This window comes from Neomonachus schauinslandi, chromosome 5, assembly GCF_002201575.2.
Source record: "Neomonachus schauinslandi chromosome 5, ASM220157v2, whole genome shotgun sequence".
Classification (NCBI taxonomy): domain Eukaryota; kingdom Metazoa; phylum Chordata; class Mammalia; order Carnivora; family Phocidae; genus Neomonachus; species Neomonachus schauinslandi.
In genome coordinates this window covers 171,262,446-171,275,397 of record NC_058407.1, presented here as the reverse complement: position 1 = coordinate 171,275,397, position 12,952 = coordinate 171,262,446, and the positions used below count along the sequence as shown (strand labels likewise).

General features: G+C 44.8%; 1 protein-coding gene across 1 annotated transcript in view; it reads left to right on the top strand.

Annotated features, from left to right (window-relative positions):
- The window catches only part of LMTK2 (lemur tyrosine kinase 2), an 81,204-nt gene that overhangs the window by 61,713 nt on the left and 6,539 nt on the right, over window positions 1-12,952 (top strand). Inside the window, exons 8-11 of the mRNA XM_044915730.1 lie at window positions 1,699-1,783; window positions 3,025-3,146; window positions 7,692-7,841; window positions 8,414-11,399. Coding sequence (XP_044771665.1) covers window positions 1,699-1,783; window positions 3,025-3,146; window positions 7,692-7,841; window positions 8,414-11,399 — 3,343 coding nt within the window. The remainder of the gene's footprint in view (window positions 1-1,698; window positions 1,784-3,024; window positions 3,147-7,691; window positions 7,842-8,413; window positions 11,400-12,952) is intronic.

The following is a 12,952-nucleotide window of genomic DNA, read 5'->3' as shown; positions in this document are numbered from 1 at the left end:
AGAAATTAAAGTCTTTGAAAATTAAGAATTTAATCATTAATTTAAGCTTTTGTCTTCTAAAATCGTATCAAGACATTTTGAGTTTTGGACTACAGAAAGTTTTTGATAACTTTATGATTTGAAACTATAAATGGGCTGTGCTTTTCTACTTTAATTTAGTGGACTCTTTAATTCCTATGCCAGTGGATGATCAAAAAGATAAAAAGATTGAAAGATAAAAGGGGGGCTTATACTGAAATCCAGAGTGTTTACTCTGTTGTCTATATGGAAGGTTCCTTCAGAAAAAGTAGATTTTACTTTTCAACATACGTGTTTTTGAGAATTAACCTGTTCTTAAATAACCTATGTAATTTGTTTTCAGTAAGTCCTGAAAATGTGCTCTTTACCTCCCTGTGGAGAGGTGGGGTTTGTAAGAAAGCGAAGTAACTAGAAGCGGCCTCCTTATAATACATTAAAAATTAATATTTTCAATAATGTAGATTAGTTTGGGGTGAAGTTGTAATTTTATTCACCTTTACTTAAATAGACTACCACTAGACTATTATTCAAGTAATACAAGTTACTGTAAAAAATTACTCAGACACTTTAGCTCATAGTATTTTAAAATTCCTGGCCATCCTTTTTTTTTTTTTAAAGATTTTATTTATTTGAAATTGAATGAGAGACAGAGCACAAGCAGGGCAGAGGGGCGGAGGGAGAGGGAAAAGCAGGCTCCCCACTGAGCAGGGAGCCTGATTCAGGGCTCGATCCCAGGACCCCGAGATCATGACCTGAGCCGAAGGCAGACGTTTAACTGACTAAGCCAGCTAGGCGCTCCTCTTGATCACTCTCAAAACACCAGGAAATGAGACATAAATCTGCTATTGATGCAGTAGAAGGTACAGATATGGTCAGTATTTAATCCTAGCAGTTACTTGGTTTTTGTAAGATTTATTTATTTATTAGAGAGTGCGGGTGAGCATGGGGAGGGGCAGAGGGAGAGAATCTTAAGCAGACTCCCTGCTGAGTGTGGAGCCCCATGCTGGGCCCAGTCTCACAACCCATGAGCTGAAATCACAAGTCAGACGTTTAACCAACTGAGCCATCCAGGTTCCTTGCTTTAGCAGTTACTACTTGTAAGAAAAAATTTTATCATCTCCATGGATTTTAGTAATGAAGAATATGATATATAATCCTTTTTCCGTTAAAAAATAATTTTAGGGGCACCTGGGTGGCTCAGTGGGTTAAGCGTCTGCCTTTGGCTCAGCTCATGATCCCAGGGTCCTGGGATCCAGTCTTGGGTCAGGCTCCCTGCTCAGTGGGGAGCCTGCTTCTCCCTCTTCTCCCCACCTGTGCTTTCTCTCGCTATCTCTGTCTCTCTCTCTCAAATAAATAAATAAAATCTTAATAAATAGAAACAGAGGGTGTGATAGGGAGAGCATGAGAGGGGGGAGGGTCAGAGGGAGAAGCAGACTGGGGAGCCTGATGCAGAGCACGATCCCAGGTCCCTGAGATCATGACCCGAGCTGAAGGCAGGTGCTTAACCAACTGAGCCACCCAGGCACCCCTAAAAAAGAATTTTAAAACATTGCTGAGCAGGGAGCTCAGCACACCACTCTGCTTCATAGAGAAAGCCTTGTTCATAGCAATTTGGGGTGACAGTGTCCTGCTTGCAGGTTCCCCTTATCCTTGTGTTCACTTCACTCTTTCTGCTTTTAGTGACTTAGCCTTGCGGAACTGTTTTCTTACCTCGGACCTGAATGTGAAAGTGGGAGATTATGGAATAGGATTCAGCAGGTACAAGGTAAGCCAAGGTTTAAAGGTTCTCTCCTGAAGTTGATTTAATTTCATAGTCATGAGGTGGTCATATCACAGAATGCCACCCCGGCTTTGGAAGAGGGGGTTAAGAATCTTGGTTATGTTGCCTCTTTGGAGAATGGTTTGTTCTAGTCATCTTAACAGCAGTGTTGGCTTCTGACGTGTGGTTTGTCTACATCGGTGGCTCTGTGCTGAGAGGTTTTGTGACGGCTTTCCAAAGGCTTTGTTTAAAAATAAGATTTTTACACAGTGTAATTAATACAGCTTGGCGGTGCATAACACATTTTAGTATGAACACATGGGCAGTAATCATTACCACCTGTATAATAAAATACACTGTACATGTCATATCAACATGTCCCCAGTAAAATTCTGGCTCAAAAGGAAGGTTGCAGTTTAGATTTTTTAAACTCTGCCATAAATACATCCCCAAACAAGCTAAGAAGTAGGTGAGGTTTTCGTGTGTTCTTTTGTAGCCCAGCTGAATGAGGTAGCAGGGTATGGGGCACAGAATGTGACTGTCTGTCCTGGCTCCACGCCATCCACAGAGCAGCATGAGGATCATACCTGTTCTGTCTTCCGGGGTTCTCGTGAGGACCACAGGGCTCATGTTTTCATAGTACTTTGTAACTAAAATATATTACACAATATAAGTTGGTTATTTGTCTGCATAGTCGCCCTAGTGTCTTGAGCCCTTGCTATGTACCAGGCACCATGAAGTCGTTGCCGGCAGTTACCTATTTTAATTCTCACCATAAACGGAGGTGGGTATTGTATCATCCTCTTTTTACAGATAAAGAGAAAGGCTTAGCATATTTGTTGCTTTCCCAGAGTCTGGTAACGAGCTGTAAATGGTTGAGCATGGACTTAGAAGCCAGTCCCTAATCTTAGGCACTGCTGCCCTACTCGGGGCGTAAGGCCCAGCATATTTTAAAAGATGTTTTGCTCAGAGTCTGTTCTGTACATCAGACGTGGAGTACCTTCTTTTTCCGGGAAGGCTGACTGAGCAAGCGTTCATGGCTCAGACAGCAGCTCACGAAGCCCAGAAGGCTTCAGAGAAAACCTCACCCACCTTCTGCCCAGAAAATCTCTCTTCATGCCCACTTCTTTTTCTGATACGTCTTCTGGGTTCAGCATGTGTTTTCTGAGAATGACCTGGTGTTAAATCATTGAGTTCACTAAAAAACTAATAGAATTTAAAATTCTGTATGCTTTCTAACAACACAGGAGGATTATATTGAAACAGATGATAACAAAATTTTCCCTCTGCGATGGACTGCTCCAGAATTAGTAACCAGCTTTCAAGACAGACTACTAACTGCAGATCAAACGAAGTATAGTAATATCTGGTAGGTATTGATTTACCATTCTGTTAGACTTTTGTGTAGCAAAGTCCTCACTTCTTTCCCCTTGAGTACTTAAAGAAAAATAACTGAATAAGATTTAGGAACACAGGTGTGCCTGATGGTGAGGTAAAGACAATTCATTGACATCATAGCAATTATCACAATTGTGATGATATAATTAACTTTTCTCTTACCCATTCAACAGTAATAAGGTCCACAAAAGCAGGAAACTGGTCTATTTTCTTGCCTCCTGTAAGACCTGCAGTATAATAGACATTTTAAATATTTATTAAAGTAAATGAAAAAACGGAAAGACGTTTGGACCAATATGTAATACTGTGATTTATAGGAGATCAGTTTAATGAAAGTTGAAAAAAATGTGTTTATGTCTTTGACTAACGATTTCTGTTACAGCTTTCTTAATTTATATATATATTTTTTGTGCTGTTATCCTGCTTTTTCTATTTTCTTTTTCTCTTCTTGCCTTCTTTTGGATTTTTTTTAACTGCTTTTTCCTGTTAGTTTGAGAGCTGTATACGCTAGTCCTATGCTTTAACTATTAAAGGTTACCCTAGAAGTTATGACATGTGTATTCCACTTATTTTAGTCTAATATTAGTTCATATTTTGACCCTCTCTCTGAACAGTACACGGACCTCAGGATACTTTAACATACTTTAACTTGGTTTAACTATACACCACACACATGCATGCACACACACACTTACATCTTATTGGGTAATTTTTTTTTTCTTTTATCCTCACAAGACGTTATTATTGGGGTTTTTTTTAGCACTTTTTTGTTTAGGTTTATCCACATAATTAAATCACTTTGCTCTTCATTCTTTTTTTTCTTTTTTCTTTTCTTTTTTTTTAAATCTCAGACATTCCATCTGGGATCATTCTCCCTTTGTCTGAAGTATGTCCTTCAGAATTTCCTATAGTGAGGGCCTGCTGGTAACAGACTCTCAGTTTTTTGTAGGTCTGAACATACCTTTATTTTGTCCTCATTTTTGAAATATATTTTTACTTGGTGACAGTTACTTTCTCTCAGCATACTGAAGAGATGGTTCTACTGTCTTCTGGCTTCCATTGTTGCTATTGAGAAGTCAGCCGTAAGTCTACCTAAGCTCTTTGAAGGTAATGTGACCTTTTCTCTCTGGCTGCTTTTAAATTCTTCTCTTTGTTTTTTGTGGGGTTTTTTGTAGTTTCACTATGATGTGTATGGGTGTGGATTTCCTGTGTTTTTCTGCTTGGGATTTATTTAGCTTTCAGATCTATAGGTTGGTGGTGTTCTCAGGCCTACCCTTCAAATACTGCCTCTGCTCCATTTCCCTCTTTCGGGAAGTCCGTTTAGACGTGTGTCATGCCTTCCTGCTCTGCCTTCTGTCTCTTCATCTCTCCTTTATATATCCTATCTCTTCGACTCTGGGCCACACTCTAGATAATTTTGAGACCTGTGTTCCAGCCACTAATTCTTTCTCTTTTTAAAAATTCTCTCTTCAGCTGTGTCTGTTCTTCTGTTAAATCTCTCTATTAAGTTTTATGTAGTTCAGCTATTGACTTTTCAGTTTTAGGAAATCTGTTTGGTTTTTTAAAACATATCCCAGTGTTTTTAAAACAACTGGATTATGATCTGCATCAGATAATTCTGGTAGCTGAAGTCCTAGTGGATTTGATCTTGCTGGTTCTTGATGGTGCCTTGTTTCCTTGGGGTGAGGATCTTGGAAACCTAGAATTGGGGAGCATTCCTCCAGAGAGGATCCACACTTACTCACTTGTGTTGGATACCAGGGGGTCCTGCCATGTAAGAGAGCTTCACATATTCAGATTTAAGCTCTTTTTTGAACACTCAGGTGTTGTGAATTTGGGCTGCAAATGCAATCAAGGATCAGCTCTGTGGTTACAGCTTGTTAGGGACCACACCCCCCCTTACACACACGCACACACACACTCACACAGTCGTACACACGTACCCTAACTCACTGTGCCTCAGTGCTGAGTCACCTTGCCTTTCAGGCTCCTGGAGGGAGGCAGCAGGGGCAGGTTTAAGCTCACTGTGAGGAGGTGTCTCTGTGATTCCCCTTAGCTTGGGCAGGCCCAGGGCTTTGGCCTGTTTACCAGCACCCGCATTGCCTCGTAAACCAAGACCACAAAAGCCGGAGTTCTGTGCTTCAGCAAAAGCACCAGCTCAAAGGTGGTTTAGTATTCTCCTTAGTTCTTCAAGTTCTGGAGTTTTTCCTGGCAATTCCCTGCTAGTCCATCAGTGATACCTTTAAAAAGATGCTTTGTATGCTTTATCCCTATTTTTACTGTTCCTAGCAGGGCGTTGGACCTGCAAACTTAGCCTGTGTCCCCAGAGAGAGAGCCCAGCCCTTGTTGCTAACACTTTGAGAAGGCTCTGGTGGCAGGGCCGGCCGTGGTGCCAGCTGCAGCCCAAGGCAGGGCCCACGCTGCCCTGTACCAGGGGGAACAAGAGGGGCCACTCTTAGAGAGTTGAGTGGAAAAGAGGGTAAGAACTACAGGACACTTTCTGTTCCCCAGAGGGGAGAGGCCAGTGGTACTCAAGGATGCAAGAGCCAGTACAAAGTGAAGAATTGAATAGCTAGGGACCAGTGACAGTGATTGGTGGTGGTTATCCTGGAGGACACCGCACAGGGTAGAGTAGAGAGCTCCGGGGCAGGGACAGACCTTGAGGAGGAGACGTGTCTCATCTTTCTCTGTGGCCGGAGGAGATGACTAGGCGATGCATAGAGATGCTAGGATTGGTGGAGTGGGGAGTTGAGAAAGCCCGTGCTTCGTGTTCTCTGAAGAACAGGGTGGGCTGGGGGCTGGAGAGGGCTTTGATTTGGGAATGGGGGAGGGAAAGTGAGTTAAATCAGGGATTTGGAGAAATTGACACAGGTAGTTATATGCCCAAGATCACACCAAGCATGGTAGCGGTAACACTCATTTTGCCATTAATTATATACTATCTCTGTGGTCTTTAGTGTTTCATGTGAATGTCTTATTTTCCTCAGTTAAATTATAAACTCCCTAACGTCATCGATAGTGTCTTAAACTTTTTTGTACCCAGAACGACCCTCTGCCTCTGGCAAGTCTGTGCCAGGGAAAAGAAGTGTTTTATTTCTTGAATTGAGTTGTGAAATTTGGGTCCATTTATTTCCTCTGATAGAAGTGATTTCTCAACTTAGATACTGAATATGCTGATTTTTTTCACTGACTTGTGAAGTTAGCATACAGAAATTAACTCATAAGTTATATTGTACTCTACAGTGTCAAATAATAGACTTACTCATTCAGTGCAGTTTATTATTCAAACAAGCATTCTGGAGGTATTGATCCAAGTCACGTAAACCATTAATACCCAAACCTGGCTGGATGTCAGAATCACTAGGGAACTTTTTAAATACAGTTTCCTAGGCCACACCTGCATCTACCAACTGAGAGTTCTTGGGGGTGGGTCCTAAATACCTCTGTATTCCCAGATGACACAGGTGGTCAGCCAGATTTAGGGGCCATTGCAGTGATAGGAGATGCTGCTACACGACCAAAGTCTCGTGCTGGGATAGAAACCCAGAGACTGCACAGAGGAGGTGGAGAGTAAGTGTACATCTGAGCTGTAGAGGCCGTTTCCATGGCGACAGAGCACTTGGCGTGAGAGAACGGGATGGGTACCAAGAAGGGGCATTCCCTCCTGCCTGTGGTAACAGCCGAGAACCTGGAGGCATCGAGAGGCTCGGGCAGGTGGCAGACACACAAATAGGTGGCAGAATGATGGCAAGAAGTCCCTTCATAATAGCAACCAAACCCACACTGTTGGGAAGTGTGTGGATCCACCAAAGAAGAGATTATTTGTTTATATAAAGGTTTCTCTGATATATTTTCTGGTGTTTACTACTATTGTGAATGGGATTTTTTTTTTTTTTTGGTCCACCTCAGGATATTTATCTTGTATCTCACCATCTCGCTGAACTCTGAAATAATTCTAACGATCTTTCTTTCTTTTTTTTTTTTTTGAAGATTTTATTTATTTATTTGACAGAGAGAGACACAGTGAGAGAGGGAATACAAGCGGGGGGAGTGGGAGAGGGAGAAGCAGGCTTCCCGCGGAGCAGGGAGCCCGATGCGGGGCTTGATCCCAGGACCCTGGGATCATGACCTGAGCCGAAGGCAGACGCCTAACGTCTGAGCCACCTAGGCGCCCCGTGATCTTTCAAATAATTTCTTGAATTTAAAGTTGACAGTCACATTAGCTCCTCTCTATAATTGTGCCTGTTACCTGTTTAATTTTTTTTTTTTTGCATTGGCCAAAACTTCTAGAGTACTCCGTAGTAAATACGTAAATATGAGGAGGTGTACTTGTCCTCATTTTATTGAAAAGGCCTCTTTTTAAAAATCACGTTAAAGAGTTGTCTTTATCTGTGTACCTTTTCAGTACACACCTTGTTCGTAAAGTCACTAATGAGTGTACGAATGAAGATACTGGTGCTGAAAAATTTGACATCTATGAAGGGAAGAAGAAATAACTGTTTTCTTTTTTCCACAGGTCCCTGGGTGTGACACTTTGGGAGCTTTTTGATAATGCTGCTCAGCCTTATTCCAACCTTTCCAACTTAGATGTTCTCAATCAGGTGATTCGAGAGAGAGACACAAAGCTCCCTAAGCCTCAGCTGGAGCAGCCTTATTCTGATAGATGGTGGGTAACTCCATTTTACGTTTTGTTGTCTCTTTCTTTGGGTGTTGTATATTCCCTCTTTTTAAACAATAAATGTTATGAAAACTGTTTCTAAATTCTGGGGCTAAGTCACTGGATACACACTAGAAAAACAAATGACAGACACCAATACCGTGAAGTGTCCTGGGGACACAAAGAGCTAGGATTTTATATTTTTATATTTCTTTATTTCCTCTTTCACCATGAACTGAGCTGCTTCATGTGGTTGACAGTGGTCATAGCATAGAAACTTTTGAGATGTTGGGTTGGCTTAGGAGTCCTTGTGAAGTCCTTTCTTATTTTAAAGCAGTTTACCATCGGGGCGCCTGGGTGGCTCAGTCGTTGAGTGTCTGCCTTTGGCTCGGGTCATGATCCCGAGGTCCTGGGTTCGAGCCCCGCATCGGGCTCCTTGCTCAGTTGGGAGTCTGCTTCTCTCTCTCCCTCTGCTACTCTCTCACTCTCTCTGTCTAAATAAATAAATGAAAAATCTTAAAAAAAAAATGAATAAAGCAATTTATCATCAATCCATTAATTACCTCTCAATTGTCATTCAGGTATGAAGTTTTGCAATTTTGCTGGCTGTCGCCAGACAAGAGACCAGCGGCCGAGGACGTGCATAGGTTGCTCACCTACCTGCGGATGCAAAGCCAAAGGGACTCAGAAGTTGACTTTGAACAACAGTGGAATGCTCTTAAACCAAATACAAATAGCAGAGACACTTCAAGTAATGCTGCCTTCCCAATTCTCGACCATTTTGCCAGGGATCGGCTTGGTCGCGAGATGGAGGAGGTCCTCACCGTGACTGAGACCAGCCAGGGCCTGAGCTTTGAGTATGTCTGGGAGGCGGCTAAGCATGACCACTTTGACGAACACAGTCGGGGTGCCCCGGACGAAGCCTTGTCCTACACAAGCATCTTCTTCCCAGTTGAAGTTTTTGAGAGTTCACTTTCAGATCCTGGGCCGGGGAAACAAGACGACAGTGGCCAGGATGTCCCCCGTGGGGCCCCTGGAGTGGTTCCTGTTTTTGATGCCCACAACCTTTCTGTTGGAAGCGACTATTATATCCAGTTGGAAGAAAAAAGTGGTAGCAACTTGGAGCTCGATTACCCGCCCGCACTGCTCACAACCGAGATGGATAACCCAGAGAAGATAAGTGATGAGACGTCCCAGTTTCTGACACTCAAGAATCTGGAATTTGAGGAGTCCAGTACAGATGAGGATTTCTTCCAAAGCAGTACAGACCCCAAAGATTCCAGCATCCCCGAGGACGTCCATGTTCCCAGGGGCCCTGAGAGCCCCTTCAACAGTATATTTAATGATCTGGACAAATCAGATGGTCTGCCCAGGCACCAAAAAATATTTGACTTAATGGAACTAAACGGAGTTCAAACGGACTTGACGCCGACCACTTTAAGTTCAAGTCTGGATGCCTCCAGAGAGTCCATAACAACGTGCCACTTTGAGAAAGAAAAGCCCCGTAAGCTTTTTGACTGTGAGCCTCTTTGCTTATCAGAAAACATTTTGCACCAGGATAATTTTGATCCACTGACTGTTCAAGAATTGTCAGAAAACTTTTTATTTCTTCAAGAGAAGAACTTACTAAAAGACTCATTGTCTAGCAAAGAACATGTAAATGATCTTCAAACAGAACTTAAAAACGCTGGTGTCACTGAAACAATGTTAGAAACTCCACGCAGAAATTCTCTAGATCCTGAGGTTAAATTTGCTGAAAATAAACCAGGCTTTTCTTTGTTGCAGGAAAACATAAGCGCAAAAGGTAAAGACACAGGTGTCGTGTTCAAGGACAACACTTTGAACACCTCATCACAGTCTTCCCCGGAAGTGCAGGTCCCTCCTACCTCTCTCGAAACAGAAAGAACACCTCATCATGTACCTCCAGATATGTTCCTGAAGCAGGGAGAACCCACATGTTCAGATGTCAGTGTCCAGGAAGACTGTCTCTACCAAGAAATCAGTCCAGACTCTGTGGCCATCACAGTTGTGATCCCCTCAACTGATGCCAAACCACACGGCATTTGCGACAGGTCCCATGACTTGACCCACCAAAGTCCAGAGGCCTTGAGACTGACCAAAAGTGACTCAGTTCTTGTTGATGACCTTTTTGCCAATAAGGTGAGTATAGGAAGTAATCTTCCAGAAGTGAGACAGAACTTACAAAACCAGCCCCTTTCAGAAGACCATCACAGCAACAGTCTGCTGGAGAAAAACGTGGAAGCTGTGGAGACTTTGAGTCAGCTGCATTGTAAAGATGCTACAAAAGAGGGGGGCTTGGTGTCCGCCCTCTCCTCAGACTCAACCAGTCAAGACAGCCTTTTAGAAGACAGCTTGTCAACACCCATTCCGACTTCAGAACAGTCTGTGGAGACCCCAGACTCTCTGGATTCAGTGGATGTCCATGAAGTTTTATTGGGTTCTTTAGGCTCTCACACGCCTCAGAAACTCCTGCCCCCTGATAAGCCTGCGGACAGTGGCTACGAGACCGAGAACTTGGAGTCCCCCGAATGGACTCTGCACCCTGCTTCCGACGGCACCGCAGCCTCAGAGACGGCCACAGTGGGTGACAGCGGTCATAGCAGTTTGCCTCCCAACCCGGTCATCGTCATCTCAGACGCAGCCGATGGCCACAGAGGTACAGAAGTGACCTCGCAGACATTCGCACCTGGCCCTCAGAGCTCCTACCGAGACTCTGCTTACTTCTCAGATAATGACTCTGAGCCGGATAAGAAGTCCGAGGGGGTCCCAGGACCCTCAGCTTCAGCCTTGGAATTGGTAACGGATCAGCCCCTGCCGGAGCCAGTCATCCCAGAGCAAAGTCCTGGCACCAAGGACGGTTGCCGGGAAACCAGACCTGGCCAGCCAGACCAAACTTGTCTACATGCGTCTCAAGATTCCGAAAGTCACCTGGAGTTGAGAGAAACGTCGGAACCGGCACCAGCTGATGTTTCCCAGCAGACGCCTCCTCCTGAAGACGAGGCTGGCAGTCCCTTGAGTTTGTTGAATTCCGAGCCAAGCAGCGGTGACGACTTCGAGGCACAAGAGGGGCGCCCCTGCACGCTCACCTCCACCGGCACCAACACCAACGAGCTCCTCGCCTTTGCAAACGCCACCCTCTGTTCCGGCAGCGCGTCAGAGCTGACGGTGGAGAAGTCCCTGTGCGGCCACGCCGAGGGCCCCAAGTTGAAAGAGCCAGATATCGAAGGGAAATACCTGGGGAAACTTGGTGCGTCGGGCATGCTCGACCTCTCTGAGGACGGCATTGAGGCAGACGAGGAAGACGAAAACAGTGACGACTCTGACGAGGACCTGCGGGCGTTCAATCTGCACAGCCTCAGCTCCGAGTCAGAGGATGAGACCGAGCACCCCGTGCCTGTGATCCTCAGCAACGAGGATGGGAAGCACTTACGGAGCCTGTTGAAACCCTCGGCCACCGTTGCCGTTGATCAGCTCCCCGATGACTGGAAAAAAGAAAAGAAGGCAGTGACATTTTTTGACGATGTCACAGTCTATCTGTTTGACCAGGTACCTGTTAACCTACAAACTGTCATATTAGAGAATTCCAAGGTGTGTTAGGAAATTGAGCATGCTTTGTTTTCCTGATTGCTGTTTTGAGACCGCCAATCTGTTTTATGATTCCTCAAAAATAGGAATTTGGGGGGCCTGGGTTAAGCATCTGCCTTTGGCTCAGGTCATGATCTCAGGGTCCCGAGATCGAGCCCCACATCGAGCTCCCTGGTCACAGGGAACCTGCTTCTCCCTCTCCTCTCTGCTCGTGTGTGTGTACGTGCTCTCTCTCTCTCAAATAAATAAATAAAATAGGAATTTGGTTTGGTTACAGTTTCAAGAATATGCAGAAATGTAGTTTGAACAGGGAACTATTAAATGAAGGGAAGGAGACCTGGATGCCCCTTCTGGATTTGCTGACAGAGTCCTACTGAAATTAGCTACTCTTTACAGACCAAATTTCCATAATCAGCAGTTGGCAGCAATAGCCAGCACGCAGGTGCAAGCTGGAACAGTCCATGGCTCACAGGTAGCCCCAGAGGTGCTGGTCCCTGCGGATTGGGACCAGGCAGCGGCGGAGTCTGAGACCCTCCCACCCTCCTGTGCCTGCTGAGCACTGTTCTGTGAGCTCAGACTTCAGCCTCTCTACAAATGAAGGGCTGAAGATTTTCTTGCATCTGTTAATTGATTTCTTTTTTAGAGCAGGGACACAAGCAGGGGGAGTGGGAGAGGGAGAAGCAGGCTTCCCGTGGAGCAGGGAGCCCGATGCAGGGCTCAATCCCAGGACCCTGGGATTATGACCTGAGCCGAAGGCAGACGCTTAACCACTGAGCCACCCAGGCACCCCTGTTAATTGATTTCTAGGCTAATTCCATTACGGTCAGAGAGCAGGTTTGGTATGGTTTCAGTTCCTCTGAACTTACAGAGGTTTGTTTAGAGCCAGGCCATGGTCTGTCTTGGTGAATGTTCCATGTGTACTTGAAAGAATGTGCCTAGGGGCACCTGGGTGGCTCAGTCGGCTAAGCATCTGCCTTCGGCTCAGGTCATGATCCCAGAGTCTCATGATGGAGCTCCGCATCTGGCTCCCTGCTCAGTGGAGAGCCTGCTTCTCCCTCTCCCTCTGTCCCTCCCCCCTGCTCATGCACGTGTGTGTGCACTCTCCTCCCCCCCCCCCTTTAAGTAAATTTTGAAAATCTTTAAAAAGAAAGAAAGAAAGAGCCTGTCAGGTCTAGATGGTTGATAGTGTTCAGTTCTTCTACACTGCTGCTGATTTTCCTGTGTGCCGGGAGTCCCATCTGTGGTGGGGGGGAGGGGGGAAGGGAGGGAGGGAGGGAGAGGTTTTGAAATCTCCAGCTGCGATTGTGGATTTGACTGTCTCTTCATTTCTGTTCATTTGTGCTTCCTCTGTTTTGTGGCTCTGTTGTTAGCTGCATGGACATTTAAGATGACTATAGATCTTCTTGAAAAGGTTGAACTGACCTGTTTTATTGTTATATAACGTCCTTCTGTATTCCTTTGTCGGATACTCATGTAGCCACTCATGGTTTTCTCTTGATTGGTACTTGCATGAT